Below are 14,873 nucleotides of genomic sequence, written 5' to 3'. Positions count from 1 at the left end.
CTGGAAATGATATTTGTCACTTCCGCTCACATTTCATCAGCTCACAAAAGTTAGATGGGCTTTGCCACTGTACCGCGCACCTACAGAAAGCCGACTTGGACATTTGAAGAGCGTGAATAACGACGACTACAAATACCTTTATCGACAGCATACCTCCTCCCTCCCTCCCCCAAATCTTCGGCAGTATTTGCTTCACTTTTCCTCCAATCTTAAAAAAAAATAATCTGTGAATGTCCACAGGAGTTAGTCACAGATGTAAACATCACTTATTGTTGTGTGGTGGCAGGAAAGACGTTGAGATGGTAGTTTTGTGCAAATGGGAAAGAAGTTTCACTCATCACCGGTGGTCCCCCAACCGTGTGCAATCGGCAAGCACACAGAAAGAGCTCACTTTCAATGTAGGCAGTGACCAGGCAGCAACACGCATTAAGGACAGGCTTATACATAAGCTTCCACTGCCTTTTCTGAGACACAAAGAAGGCTGCTCCGAACATCAACCCCCCTAAACTCCAGCACTAAGCCATTATCACCACCTGGGTCACGCCTAGACCATTCTCCCCACCAGACTCGGACATGCCGCCAACGGCGCAGCTCCTGATGAGCCTCTTCCTACTTTCTGGACACCAAAAAAACCAGAGGCTTGAGTCTCTGGCCCGGCTCAGATCCCCAACACTTCCACCTCGCCTCAGGCTTTCTAGCACCCCTCTGGGAGTACATGCGGTCCCCAGCAAGGCCTCAGCAGCAGCAGCTGAAGGTGAACTTTGGGCACATCTGGAAGGGAGCAGCTTCAGCTAAAAATCCACCAGAAGGGAGCTTACAGGAACAGACTCCTCAGTGGACCTTCAGCTATGACCATGACTACAGTAAGCTGCAATACACACAACCCTAGATGTGGAGACGTTTTAAATAGCATTCTTAATATAGATATTACAACTATTAATTCTTAATTATAGATACTAAATTATTTTACAAACAGGCACTGTAAAAAGGTTACTGAAGGTCTTCCATTGGAGTGGTGGAAGGGTTTTTATTTTAATAATAAAAAATTTACATAGGGAATTCCCTGGTGGCCCAGTGGTTAGGACCCCACACTTTCACTGCTGAGGGCCTGGGTTGGATCCCCTGGTCAGGGAACTAAGATCCCACAAGCGACGCGGCATGGTCAAAGAGAAAAAAAAAAAATCACGTAATAGAATTAGGAACAAAAACACCGTTATTTGCGGGTCTGAAGCAGGTTCAACCAGCACATGGCAACAGAAACTGTCAGTGCCACTGTCCAATAAAGAAGGCCTAAGGGTTAGTCTTAAAAATCCTAAAAAGAAATTTGATGATCCCAGCTGGTAAGGTTTTCCTCTTTATCTCTTTCTCTCTCAAACATTTCTCAGCAGGCTAGATGTTTTAGGAAAGGTGTCAACTTTTCTCAATGAACCTATATCCACAGAAATTTGACTAACTGATGAACTGATCCAAGAGGCAATGAAAGAAACAAATATGCTTTGACATCTGCACATTTCAAAATGGTTCATTACACAAAACAGAAAGCCAAATTATGGGTTTTTAAAATTGTTTTATTTGGGAAAAGTGCGTCTTACAAAAGGGCAGCTGCAAAATACAGAGACCTCTGCAACAATTACTTGTTTTTGCTTAACGTGAAAGAATGAGTGGTATCCAAGGAATCAAAGCAGTAGATGGACAAATCAGGGGCATCTCCAAGTTATTTTCAGGAAATAGAGCAACAAAACGCAAATTTATAATTTCTGATCAAGGAATTCTTCTAACAATTTAACTTTAGCTTATCTCGTGGATTACCACCTCTCCGTCCCCTTTTAGTGGAAAAGCATGACTTACTACTGCAAACCAATTACTCCACTACAGGAAACACCTTAGAACATAGTTTTGAATCACACCTGTCTAGCTGCAAAGCTCAGGGATGGAATGAGGCAAATACCCACAAAAACGAACAGAAAAACCCGACAACAAAACCCCTCAAATGAGGACAAAGGTTTGTCAAAAAGTGCCTGGACTAGAAAGTCTAGGAGATCATAAAACATTAAATACAACTGTGTAACTGAGACCCAGTTTGTGTTAATACATGAGACAACCAGATAGTTTGAACTTCTATGGCTAAGCCCATTTCCCTATTTATAGAGACAGAGCTAGCCCTGCTCTATTAACAGCTACCAATGTACTGCTTTGTCCTTTAAGATCTATTTGCCACACGAGGCTGAAACCACTTAAACTTGAGTTTTTCCACTAAGGCTACAGACACTGCATCTATGCAGGGATGAGAAGCTTGTTACACACTCACACGTACCAAGTCTATCAGCCCTTGGGAGTCAACTTCCAACTCTGCATTTATTTTATTCCACTATATCTTTATATGTGTTCTTTCACAATTTTCCTATCAGGCTAAACACAGTAAAAATCTCAACACAGTCGCACCTGGTTCTGGTTACCCAGCAGTAGTACTTGTGTGCAATTAAACAAGAGACCAAAACCACAGAACAAGTGCACAGGGTGGGGATTACAGGGCAGGGAACAGATATAAAAACACAGATGTGCAGAATTCACCAGAAACCTCAAGCATCTGCCTAAGTCTATAGCAGAAGGCTACATGCCACAGTTCAGATCCTTCACCTATCACCCCAATTCTTGGACCCCACAGCAGGGCCAATGCTGTTACTTTTGAACCTGGGGTCCTCAAAAGTGAGTACTGCAAATCCAGAAATGCTACCCTTGAACTGTGTGAATCTGGCTGAAAACAGATGACGCAACAAACCTACACTCTAACTGTCTGACAGTTAAATTCATGTTACAAAAAAAACTAACTTTAAGATTTATTTTTGTAACTTTCTGAAACAGAGAAAACAACATACTCCTTGGGGAAAGGTGAGGGATTGAGAAGACAGGCCCTGGGTAAAACTTATTACGACAGCACCTGGAGTTGCGAGGCCTGCCTAGGAGAGAACCACGGGCGCTGCCGCCACGAGCAGGCACGGCTGCCGTCTGAGGCTCAGCAGACCAGTTCACACGCCCCGCAAAGCTGCTATAGATCCAAGTCATAAAAATCTTCCAGCTCATCGTGAAACAAGTCCCACTCGTCTTCAGAGTCCGTCAGGTCGTCGTCCCCACCTGCAGCCAAAAGCATAAGCAACATCTCGCCCAGCTCGAAGGTGACAACCTCTTCGTCGTCGTTGTCGAAGGGGTTGCCGTGCTCTCTTTCCTCAATGAGCTCCCAGAAGTGGTTCCTTCGTTGGGCCTGTAAAAAACAGGGCCGTGATAGGGATGGCACTGCCGAGTAGCATCTTCTATTCTCTTGTTTCTAAGGCAAAACGTCCAGCACACCAGAGGGCATGACGAACCAGACTTCTTATTTAGGGTTTCGACTTTACCAATTCCTCCCCTCTGGTTACTTGAGGCCAACAGCTTAGTCTAGAGCTTTAAGCATTCTAGTTTCTCCTCTCACAGCCCTCCCAGTTTGCCGAAGTTGGTTTCCTCCTTTAATGCTCTAGTCTCGTTCCCAGTGTTAATCTTCTCCTTCCCCTACCCCAATCTGTGCGGGACTCAACTGAGAGTGTGGTATTTCCCCTCCTTCAAAAAAACAGTGAGAGTTACCCGGTATCTGCTTGATGTTCCCACTTTCTGTCTCTGTGGCTCCTCTCTACGGCCATCAGGGTACGCATGCTTGTAAAAACAGTTCCCTCCAAATGGACAGCTCCCGCGTCCTTCATCAAAATACCTGCACGCCTTGTTGCTGGAAAGGAAAATATCGCAACCCTTATTCACAGTGGATTTCAGGTCTGTATTTGACTATCATCCAGGGTTTCTTTAAACAGGGAGGGATAGAACTGGTACGTCTGTTTACATCCCTTCCCAAGGTGTGTTCTTAAACACGTGTGTGCTATTGCATGAAACACTGACCAGAAACGGAAAATGGTCAAGTCTACTGTTTAACAGCCCTAGTACCGCAGATCCAGCAGAGAGAAAACCTTCGAGAAAGCCCACACACAGGAACATAGGACAACTGTAACATGGAATCAGGACAAGGCAGACCCCATTCCTGGGGCTTTAGCTCTCTCAGCAGTGCAGACTTCATCGTAACGCAGCCCTCTGGCGTGCACCCCAAGGACTGTGTTATAGCAAGATACAGAACAGGTTAAGTGTTATCAGCAGTGACAAAATAAACTGTACTGGGAAGTAAAAGAAAGGGTAGGAAGGAGGTAGGAGTATATAATGCAGCACTGTTCTTTTCAAAGTGAACCCAAGCGACGTTGGGATCTTAGGTTGAGAAAAGGCTGCAGTGCTCATACCTCATTGCCTCCTTGTATTTCTGAATGAGTTTCTGCTTCTCTTCTTTCTCCTCCACCCAGTACTCACTTGGAATGACAAAGTTAGATGTGATGCGGCATTCTGGGCAGGACCTGGGAAACAATGAACAGGCTGCAATGCAAATTCCCCTTCACAGGCCCACTCTCCTTCAAGGACACACCCTGGTGTGTCACCTCCAGGTTTAAAGACTTAACTGAAAGGCAAATGGGCTTTTCCTGAAAGGGTTCCACACACTGGTCACACAACTGACCATTTATTTTGAGGCAAGACAAACTCCTTTATAAATTCAACTCAACGGCTAGCCAGTTCATTAAAAAAAATAATAATAACTTAGGTTAAAAAAAAAAAAGAAGACATTTCACACAGACTCCTTTTTCTTTCGTTTAAATAAATTTATTTCTTGTAACTTTGCTCTGTTTAGATTATGTAGTTTTTGTTCAGTTATGAGAACAATCTTTAAAGGATGGTGGATTATTGGCTAGCTTAATGGATGGAATAGGAAAGTGGAAAATGTAAAATGTCAGGAAACATACATTCAGAGCTAGATAAGTTTGTTCTCTGAACCTAAACTGGCTAATCCATTAAACACAATCTCCTCAGAAAAAAGCACGAAGATTCTACTAACTGATACATATGGTTTCCTCATTCAAATAAAAGTAGATATATCAACTAATCTAGAAGCTAGCTGAAATACAAAGAAGAAATCCCAATTAGAAGAACCCCCAGTTTCAAGATAAAATGCATGCATTTAAATGCGGTCCATCTGGTTGAAAGTTGGCACAAGATACTAAATTCTTCCCCAAAATAGAAAAGCACAAACGAAGACTGGGGAGGAGCCTCACTTTATGATCTTGCTCTCAAATTGCTTAGCACTCCTCCACTTGCGAATACACTTGAGACAGTAGGTGTGGTTGCAGTTGGAGAGGATCCCGAAGCGGCGCTCGCTGGGGTTGGCTTTTTCATAGACCACCTCCATGCAGATCCCACACACCATGTCCTTGCTGCGCTGCACGGCAAACGAGAGCTCCATGTCCTTCTCATGGGCCTCGATGCAAGACTAGAAGAAGTGGAGAGAGGTGCAATCAAGTCATGGAATCACAACAACTTGACAGCTAAAGACTCCTGTGCAGAGAATCAAACAGTCAGGTGAAAAGGTAATGTTCCCAATATGACACTGAAAACAGCTTTGTTCACCAGTGAGTACAGGTGCACCGACATCTGGGGACTTCACAATACTATAAAGTCAAACTCTGAGGACTCAACTTCAGGAACTAAAAAATTACCTAATTTTCTCTATTCTGCAACTCAACCCCTGCTGTTATTCACACTATAGTTTTTCACACTAAGTTTGTTGATTTTACAGGTTTCTAGATGGAAAATGCAATTAGGATTAAGGCTGTAATTTATAACCTATCAGAAAATAAGGGTGAAGGAAACTAACCTTTATTAGGTGACAATTATGTGCCAGGCATATAATTCACATTCAAAATAAAACAGCTTTATTGAGATATAACTTACATCCCATATAATGCATTCATTCAAAGTGTACAATGAAATGGTTTTTGGTATATGCACTGAGCTATACAACCATCACCACAATCAATACTAGGACATTTTCATTACCCCAAAGGGAAACTCCAAACCCACAGCAGTCACTTACTTCCCCCGACTCAACACCTGTAGCCCTAGGCAACGACACATCTGTGGATACGCTTATTCAGGACATTTCGTATAAATACACGGCCCTCTGTGACTGCCTTTGTTCACTTCGCACATTTTCAAGGTATCTATGGTGGCACAATATATGATTATTTCATTTTCTTTTTCTTGCTGAGTAATATTCCATCATATGGAGAGACCACAGTTTGTTTTTCCATTTTCAGATGATGGACATTTTGGTTGTTTCTGCTTTGGGGCTGTTATGAATAGTGCTATGAACACTCATGTGCAAGTTTCTGTGTGGACATCACATACTTTTTATTTTAAATGAGGTATAATTTACATAACATTATATTACACATATTTTAATCTCTAAGAAACATGCTAATTATAGGAAATACAAAAAAGCAATAGAAAAGTCACCCATAGTCCCATATAACCAGTTATTTTAGTATATATTTTTATCCTTTTCCTAAACCTTTTTTTAAACATCTTTATTGGAGTATAATTGCTTTACAGTGGTATGCTGGTTTCTGCTGTACAACAAAGTGAATCAGTTCTACGTATACATATATCACCATATCCCCTCCCTTTTGCGTCTCCCTCCCACCCTCCCTATCCCACCCCTCTAGGTGGTCACAAAGCACCGAGCTGATATCCCTGTGCTATGCGGCTGCTTCCCACTAGCTATCTATTTTATATTTGGTAGCATATATATGTCCATGCCACTCTCTCACTTCATCCCAGCTTCCCCTTGCCCCTCCCTGTGTCCTCAAGTTGATTCTCTAGTAGGTCTGTGTCTTTATTCCTGTCCTGCCCCTAGGTTCTTCATGACTTTTTTTTTTACATTCCATATACATGTGTTCACATACGGTATTTGTTTTTCTCTTTCTGACTTACTTCACTCTGTATGACACACTCTAGGTCCATCCACCTCACTACAGATAACTCAATTTCGTTTCTTTTTACGGCTGAGTAATATTCCATTGTATATATGTGCCACATCTTCTTTATCCATTCGTCTGTTGATGGACACTTAGGCTAAACTTTTTTTTTTTTTAAAAAAACAATCCCCTGAAGTAGGCACTGCTCTCCCGAATATATACAGGGGTTCAAACTGCTACATCACACAGCCAATACGCTGAGAAGGCAGAGGTCAAACCACACTCCACTGCTTCACCACCACCCACAGCCAAAGTGAGTTTATTAAGAGATGATTATGATTAGAAGCAAAATCTGCTCCAATAAATATAAGGTTTTTAATACAGGGTCTTCCCAACAAAAAGAAATTCATGCAGCAAATGGGCTTAGGAAACCATAGTTTGAAACCTTCATCCATCGCTGATGAGAATGTAAAACAGTGCAGTCACTGTGGAGAAAGCTTGGCAGTCGCTCAAAATATGAAGCATAGTTACCATGTGACCCAGCAACTCTATTCCAAGGTAATCAAGACATATGTCCACCAAAATTTACACACGAATGTTCATGGCATTATTCATAATAGCTGAAAGGTGAAACAACCCAAATGGAAAAACAAAGTGCTGTACAGCCATACAGAGGATTATTACTCAGCCATGAAAAGGAAGGAAGTACTGATACACACTCTAACACAAATGAATCCTGGGAACATCTTGCTAATCTTTTAGCCAGTCACAAAAGGCCACATATACGAAATGTCCAGAACAGGGAAATCCATAGAGACAGAAAGTAAAACAGTTGTTGCCAGGAGCTGGAGGGAGGGAAGAACGGAGAGCAGTGGAGCTAATGAGCCAGAGGCTTCTTTTCTGGGATAATGAAAATGTCCTAAAATTAGAGAGAATAGTGGTTGCACAACTCTGCGAATATACTAAAAACCAATGAAATGTGCATTTTAGAAGAGTAAATTGTATGGAATGTGAATAGAGAAGCTGTTATTTTAAAAAAGAAGAAATAAAAAGGAAAAAAAGCCCAAAAAAGTCTGAGGTTCTAAAGCACAATTTTCTTGATAAAGCAGTCAAGAAGGCTAGGAAGGAGAACACCCCCAACTTAATGATAATCACCATTCAATTCACCAAACGTTTCTTTGAAATGAACTGACAATGTTGTGAAAGGGAAAATATAGTTCTCACACCTATTAACAGAATATCTTCCTTAAGACTTACTTTTATATGTTGTGATCTTTGGGCAGCATCCATTGGGTGGAGGACCTGCAGCCCACACATATCACACGAGTCTCCGTGGAGATACACACAGTTCTCCCCATATCGGCACTCTCCCACCGCAGCATAGGGGCAGAGCTGCTTCTTTGTTTCCACTGCAGTTTGCTCCTTCTCTGATTCTTCCTTGGTCACTGAGCCCTGCAGGGGTGCTTCAGTGGAGGAAGGGGCAGCTGAAAACGTTTAAGAGTGTGGTAAAGGTCCAAAACGGATAAGGCAGATACATGAACTATAAATAAGGTAACTGAGAAACTAACTGAAAAGAAAAAAAAAAATGAAAAGAACTTCAGTTAAACTCCAAAGCAGTCTATTGAACTAATTCCCTTACTCTTGAAAAAATGAATTTCTTCTGATACTGACATTTCCAAGATTAGCCTTGTTTTAAAATTTTTTTTAAAAACCTTTTTACGTATTTCTTGTGCAACTGTACTGATTAAAGGAGAGATGCTTGGGACTTCCCCGGTGGCACTGTGGTTAAGAAATCCGCCTGCCAATGCAGGGGACACAGGTTCAATCCCTAGTCCGGGAAGATCCCACATGCTGCGGAGCAACTAAGTGTGTGTGCCACAACTACTGAGCCTGTGCGCTAGAGCCCGTGCTCTGCAACAAGACAAGCCACCACAATGAGAAGCCCACACACCACAATGAACAGTAGCCCCCGTGCGCAGCAATGAAGACCCAATGCAGCCAAAAATGAAAAATGTTTAAAAAGAAAAAAAAAGGGAGAGCAAGAGGCTTCAGTTTTTCAAAACATTCTAAATTCATTACTATTGGGATTCAAAAAGTTTCTTTCACTCCATCTGCTAAGTCTTAGGTAACCTAATTTAAGAGTATTAAGATTAGACTAAATATGAAGATTGGAAGCAGGAAGCTTGTGAAAACTCAGCTAATTGATGAACTACTCCCTATCCCTCTGACCTGTTTTTATTCTTCAAAATACTCACTACGGCCACAGTAGGGCTGCCCAGGAACAAACTCAATGGCGTTCACCCAGTCTTCTGAACCTGCTCCTACAGTTGAAAAGTTTGAATTTCTTGACTCAGCTTCGCCCATATTCATTTCAACAATCGGTCCAACTACTGATGAGAGACTTGAGGAAGCAGCAAGGGGTGACTTTGCAGTTAGATCTGTAGCAGTTGCTTCTTCCTGTTTCAATGGCTTGCTGTGTTCATATCTTAAAAATAAAATAAAACAAAATTTAAAAAGTCGGCAGTCACTGTCTAACCAGAAGCCTCTAGATGGAATATATTCCCTATCCTGTCCTTGGGTTCTTTTCAAACTACTGTGCCTATGAATCACGTGGAAAACTGTTAAAAGGCAGATACCTAATTTCTAAGTCTGGTGCAGCCCGGAGTTTTGCGTGTCTAAGCAGCCCTCACACGTGCCACTGCTGCTGCTCCAGGGAGGGACCAGTGTGAGCAGCAAGGCCATGAACCAGGGGTCAGCAAACTTAGAGTCAAATACACAGATTCGGGGCTCTGCAGGTCATATTGCCCATGTTACAACTATTCAACCCTGCAGCTGTGGTTCAAAAGTAGCCATAGGGGGCTTTCCTGGTGGCGCAGTGGTTAAGAATCCACCTGCCAATGCAGGGGACACGGGTTCGAGCCCTGGTCCAGGAAGATCCCACATGCCGTGGAGCAACTAAGCCCGTGCGCCACAACTACTGAGCCTGCGCTCTAGAGCCCGTGAGCCGCAACTACTGAAGCCTGCGTGCCTAGAGCCCGTGCTCCGCAACAAGAGAAGCCACCGCAGTGAGAAGCCCGCGCACCGCAACAAACAGTAGCTCCCGCTTGCCACAACTAGAGAAAGCCCGCGCGCAGCAACGAAGACCCAACGCAGCCAAAAATAAATAAAATTAAAAAAAAAAAAAAGCAGCCATAGGCATTATCTAAATGACAATGCGTGCTGTGTTCCAGTAAAACTTTACAAAAACAGCCTTTGGTCAGGTTTGCCCTACAGGCCATATAGTTCACCTACCCATGCTGTAGAACATCTATTACCCTTCAAATTCCACTCTAATTAGGAGTTTCAGACAGTTGACTACCGTTCCCATGGCAAGTCTGCTAAAGAGATTGTGCAGCCAAAATTAACATTGATTAAGAAAGCAAGGCTGACACTCAAATTCAACAAGTAAATATGTGAAACATTTTACCAACACATAAAATTCCCCCAATATTAAAACGCAGAGATAGTATTTACAAAATATGCAGTATGTATTTTCTTTTCCCACATCCATCCATTCACCTAATTTTCTTTTCTAAATTCTTACCCTACGCATCTTCTGCTTGCTTTTCATCTGTAAAATTATCATTGCCCCTTATCCCCAAATACAGAAAAAAACTGTTTATTTCCTTTAAGAAGCACCTTGCTGCCTGAGAAAATCCTCACAATTCTTTTAGCATTCTATGCTGAGAGATTCACCCAGACACAATAAATTAATTATGAATGCAGTATATAAACTGTGTTATATAGTATGTATCCAGCAGTTGTAATTAATTAGTTAACTGGGCAGTACTAAGCATGGATCATCTGTGTTATAGGTGTCTGGGTTTACATCTAAGGAAGAGGTAACACTTTAACTAAAGACTGTTCTTTAGCTTATGGCAAACATTTGCTGAGCTGGTCTTTATCCTTATATTATCTCAAATCTTCCTATTTCCTACTCCTAAGCATTAGGTAACCTACTCTGCTTTGCAGTACAAGTAATTTGAGTATCCTGATATCAGCTACAAAACCCAGTGCACTTATCCCACAGACTGGAATTATGCCAGCTGAAAATATGCTCTTTCACTTGCACCACCTCACTTCATCATCAAAAAACTCTGAGAAAGTACTCTTTCGTTTTATAGATGACGTGTAAGTAGTGCTCTAGGTCTAATGTGACTCCAAAGCCACCCTGTAAAAGAGAGCAGCCATTAGCCGTATCTAGCTGTTTATACTTAAATAACATTTAAAACTCAGTTCCTTGGTCCTGGCACTAGCTACGTTTTCAAGTGTTCAATAAGTAGTCACACGTAGCTAGGGGGTCACCTTTTTGGGCATTCACACTATCACACAAAGTTCTATTAAACAGCACTGCTCTGAAGTTTGTTTCAGAGCCTTAAGGAACCTTAGAAATCTATCCCCAGATCCTCACATTTTAACTGCTTTCACCGCCTTTAAGTTAGAAAAGAACCCGGGTTTCAGAATTAAGACAGGCTCGAATTTAAAATGCCAGCTTCACCAATAGAGAAAGCCTTCAGGGCTTTGGGAAAGTTTTAAAGGATTAAATAAAACTAAATGTCAAGATACATAAAGGGTCTAAGAAATAGATATGACACCCATATTTTAGTTCTCTTTCTTTCTCCTTTGCCATTTTCATTTCAAGAATTTCAGGGTAAATGACTCAAAAAACTACTTAAAAGATAGGACTCGAACGCTTATCACCATCTATCAAATTGCAAATACTACCAAGTTTTTGAAAGGAGTGCATTTTGGTTTTAAGGAAAATTTATCAAGGAATCAATAAGGTATAAATAAAAATTTTGAAAGCACAGAATATTAGCAAGAAAGTTCACACTTGTAAATAGTGCAGAATATATCTATATAAAATACGCTTCTGAAGTAAAATTTTGTGAGTAAGCACTAGGAAAGGTAGGGCACAAATAAGAAAGAATAAAGCAAGAAAGAAAATGACAAAGGCAAAAGCAATACTCCCATTTTGAAAGGAGTTTACTAAAAACTAATGGTTCAGTGAAGCATGGAACTCTTCGTAGAAAAGGGACTGGCCCCCTACGGCCCTCAAGTCAAACCCAACGGGAGCTAGGAATGGTTTTGGCATTTTTAAATAGTTGGAAAAAAGATCATTTTATGACACGAAAAGTAATTGAAGTTAAAATTTCAAGGACTTCCCTGGGTGGGCCAGTGGTTAAGACTCTGCACTCCCAATGCAGGGGGCATGGGTTTGATCCCTGGTCGGGGAACTAAGATCCCGCGTGCCACACAGCATGGCCAAAAACAAAATTAAAATAAAATAAAATAAAATAAACTCTCTCTCAGAAATGTTTAATTAACTAATTAAATAAAATTTCAGTGTCCCAAAATAAAGTTTCATTGGAACACAGCCACATCTATTAGCTTATGTATTTACCTAGGGCTGTTTTTGTGCTACAAGAAACCGTATGGCCTGCCCAACCACAAATATTAATTCTCTGGTCCCACACTGAAAGTCTTCCAGGCCCCGTTAAAGAGAATCCTCACATCTACTGGATTCAGTCCATGACAGTGGCTTTGTAAAGTTATTAATTCTTTAAGAAATTAACACAGAATTGCTGATCCTTTAAGCCACAGTGGTAAGTTAATACTGAGGCAACACTGAAACTAATATTGAGTTTTTCTTTCACATCTTGCGAAGAATACTTTGATACAGTATCAGTTTCTATCTAAGGAAGTTTAATCCATTTTTCTTCTACCTCTACAGAAAAGACAGACACTCCTCCCTCTGGTTGGCTTGCAACTCCCCACCCCCAATCATTCTGAGCTTTGATATCTGCCTTTAAAGATTTTAACTTATGGGATTTGGTAGGTCTATAGGGCAAAAAAAAAAAAAAAAAAAAAAAAATCCCTCCAAAGGGGAATTCCCTGGTAGTCCAGTGGTCAGGACTCCAGGCTTCCACTGCAGGGAGCATGGGTTCAATTCCTGGTCAGGGAACTAAGATCCCGCATGCCTCATGGTCACTCCAAAGGAAACAAGATCTACCATAACAATGGTTGTCAACCAAGGCAGTCCTGTCCCTTTCCCAAGTGGGTGTTCAGAAACAATGCCCAGGAGTTCTAATGGCACTTACTCAGTGGGGGCAAAGGATGCTAGATCTCCTGCAACAGTCCTGAGCAACAAAGAACTGGCATCACTAAATAACAGCACCCCATTATGCAACGCGGATGCAGCAATACTTCTGCAATACGGATACAGCAACACTTCTGCAACACAGATGCAGCAACACTTCTGACCTGTTGGAACTAGGATATCATTTCATTATAAACTAGTCCCTTCATGAGGAGTTAAACTACTCAAAATCCCTGGGCATTGGCCAAGTTGCATAAAAAGATCTCTACATAGTAAGAGTGAAAAGTAGGCTTAAGCCCCCAAGTACAATTTTAATGAGGAAACAGTCAGTCTTGGATCTTGGGACAAGCCACTCCATGAGATTCCTTCCTTAGCTAATCTATAATCAAGCTCTTAATAGTCACCTATATCAGCCTGTCCCAAACAATTATCACCAAACTTTCCTTTCAGGTAGACTATTGGGATGTAGGTTTCTCTAACTCCTTTCACTTTACCCTAAGAGCACTAAACCCAGCTCAATCAGGATCATTCCCCCAAAACGGAGCTGTATACCCTTACTAAAGAGAAAACTGCTGATTAACACATGGAGCCTAGGCCTTAGCTCGGATTTCTTCAATTTACCCCCTTATTTCCCAGTTATTTCACCTCTATGGTCCAATCATATGAGTACCTCTTCTGAAATAAGAGGCTCATCTGTTAACAGCCATAATTTTCCACAATCTATCACACAGTATATTATTCTCCAAGTCTCTCTGCTGCACACCTTAGAGCCCCGTGTCCACTCTTGCTTACATTCAATTCCTCTCTCCCTATAGTTTACAAGGATTCTCAACTGACTGCCTAGTCAAGGAATTACGTTGGTTTAAAAATCCTGCAGAGGAGGTGGAGTCAAGATGGCAGTGTGGGAAGACGCAGAGTTAGCGTCTCCCCACAACTAGGACACCTGCTGGCCGCTGGTGGTGAACTCTGACACCCAAGGAGACAGGAGGAACCCCAAAGTGAACCGGTAGGACATAGGGAGACTGACGGCAGGAGAAGTGGAGGCCAGACAGGATGGGTGCCCCTGCGGGCAGGGAGATCAGGAGAGGCAGGCGGGAGGGGCCCTCCAGGAGGAGGGGAGGGCGTTGCCCCGCCTACTCAAGCCCAGGAAGCCTGCTGGGCTCCCAGGTGAGGTTCCCGGCCCTCTGAGACCAACCTCTGCTCCTTGAGCCTAAGCCGCAGCCCCCACAGTCCCCAAGGCCTTTTCCAGCACTGTGGGTCCTGAGCACTGGCCCCACCCACTGCCCAAACCTTGCCCTTGCTTGGGCCCCACTCTCCACAGCTAAGGCCTTTCTCCCCTACCCCCAACTTTTTCATTTCCTTCCTCCTTTTTTTTACTATTGTGATACTGATGCACCTTGTGGTTGTTGACTCATCTATATTTTATTTTTATATTCTTCCTAAAATACCTGCTAATTTCCTAGGCTAATTTTATTTTTTACTATATTATTGGGTTTTTTCCTTTTTTTTGCCACCCCAGGCAGCTTGCGGCATCTTGGTTCACGAGCCCGGAGTCGGGGTGAAGCTCCTGTGGTGGGAGTTCCAAGTCTGAACCACTGTACTAACAGAGAAACTCAAACCCCAGGGAATATTCATCGGAGTGAGGCCTCTCGGAGTCTCTCACCTCAGCAACAAAACCCAGCTCTACCCAATAGCCTACAAACCCCAGTGTTGGAAGCCTCAGGCCAAACAACCAGTAAGACAGGAACATAATCCCACTCAAAAAAAAAAAAAAGGAGAGAGGGAGAGAGAGAGAGAGAGCAAAAAAATATATCACAGATGAAGAAGCAAGGTAAAAACGTACAGGACCAAATAAATGAAGA

General features: G+C 42.3%; 1 protein-coding gene across 4 annotated transcripts in view; it reads right to left on the bottom strand.

Moving 5' to 3' along the window:
- Positions 1-1,547: 1,547 nt before the first annotated feature.
- The window catches only part of MKRN1 (makorin ring finger protein 1), a 29,065-nt gene continuing 15,739 nt past the window's right edge, over positions 1,548-14,873 (bottom strand). For all 4 annotated transcript variants that reach the window (XM_060156539.1, XM_060156540.1, XM_060156542.1 and 1 more), the window contains 6 exons: positions 9,128-9,357; positions 8,130-8,356; positions 5,172-5,386; positions 4,311-4,421; positions 3,616-3,754; positions 1,548-3,259 (listed from right to left, as the gene is read on the bottom strand). In XM_060156539.1, the coding sequence (XP_060012522.1) occupies positions 3,047-3,259; positions 3,616-3,754; positions 4,311-4,421; positions 5,172-5,386; positions 8,130-8,356; positions 9,128-9,357 (1,135 nt within the window). In that variant the 3' untranslated portion in view covers positions 1,548-3,046. The remainder of the gene's footprint in view (positions 3,260-3,615; positions 3,755-4,310; positions 4,422-5,171; positions 5,387-8,129; positions 8,357-9,127; positions 9,358-14,873) is intronic.

The sequence above is a fragment of the Lagenorhynchus albirostris genome, chromosome 8, assembly GCF_949774975.1.
Source record: "Lagenorhynchus albirostris chromosome 8, mLagAlb1.1, whole genome shotgun sequence".
Taxonomy (NCBI): Eukaryota; Metazoa; Chordata; class Mammalia; order Artiodactyla; family Delphinidae; genus Lagenorhynchus; species Lagenorhynchus albirostris.
Note: the sequence above shows the minus strand (reverse complement) of the source record. Positions and strands in the feature narration are given on the sequence as shown.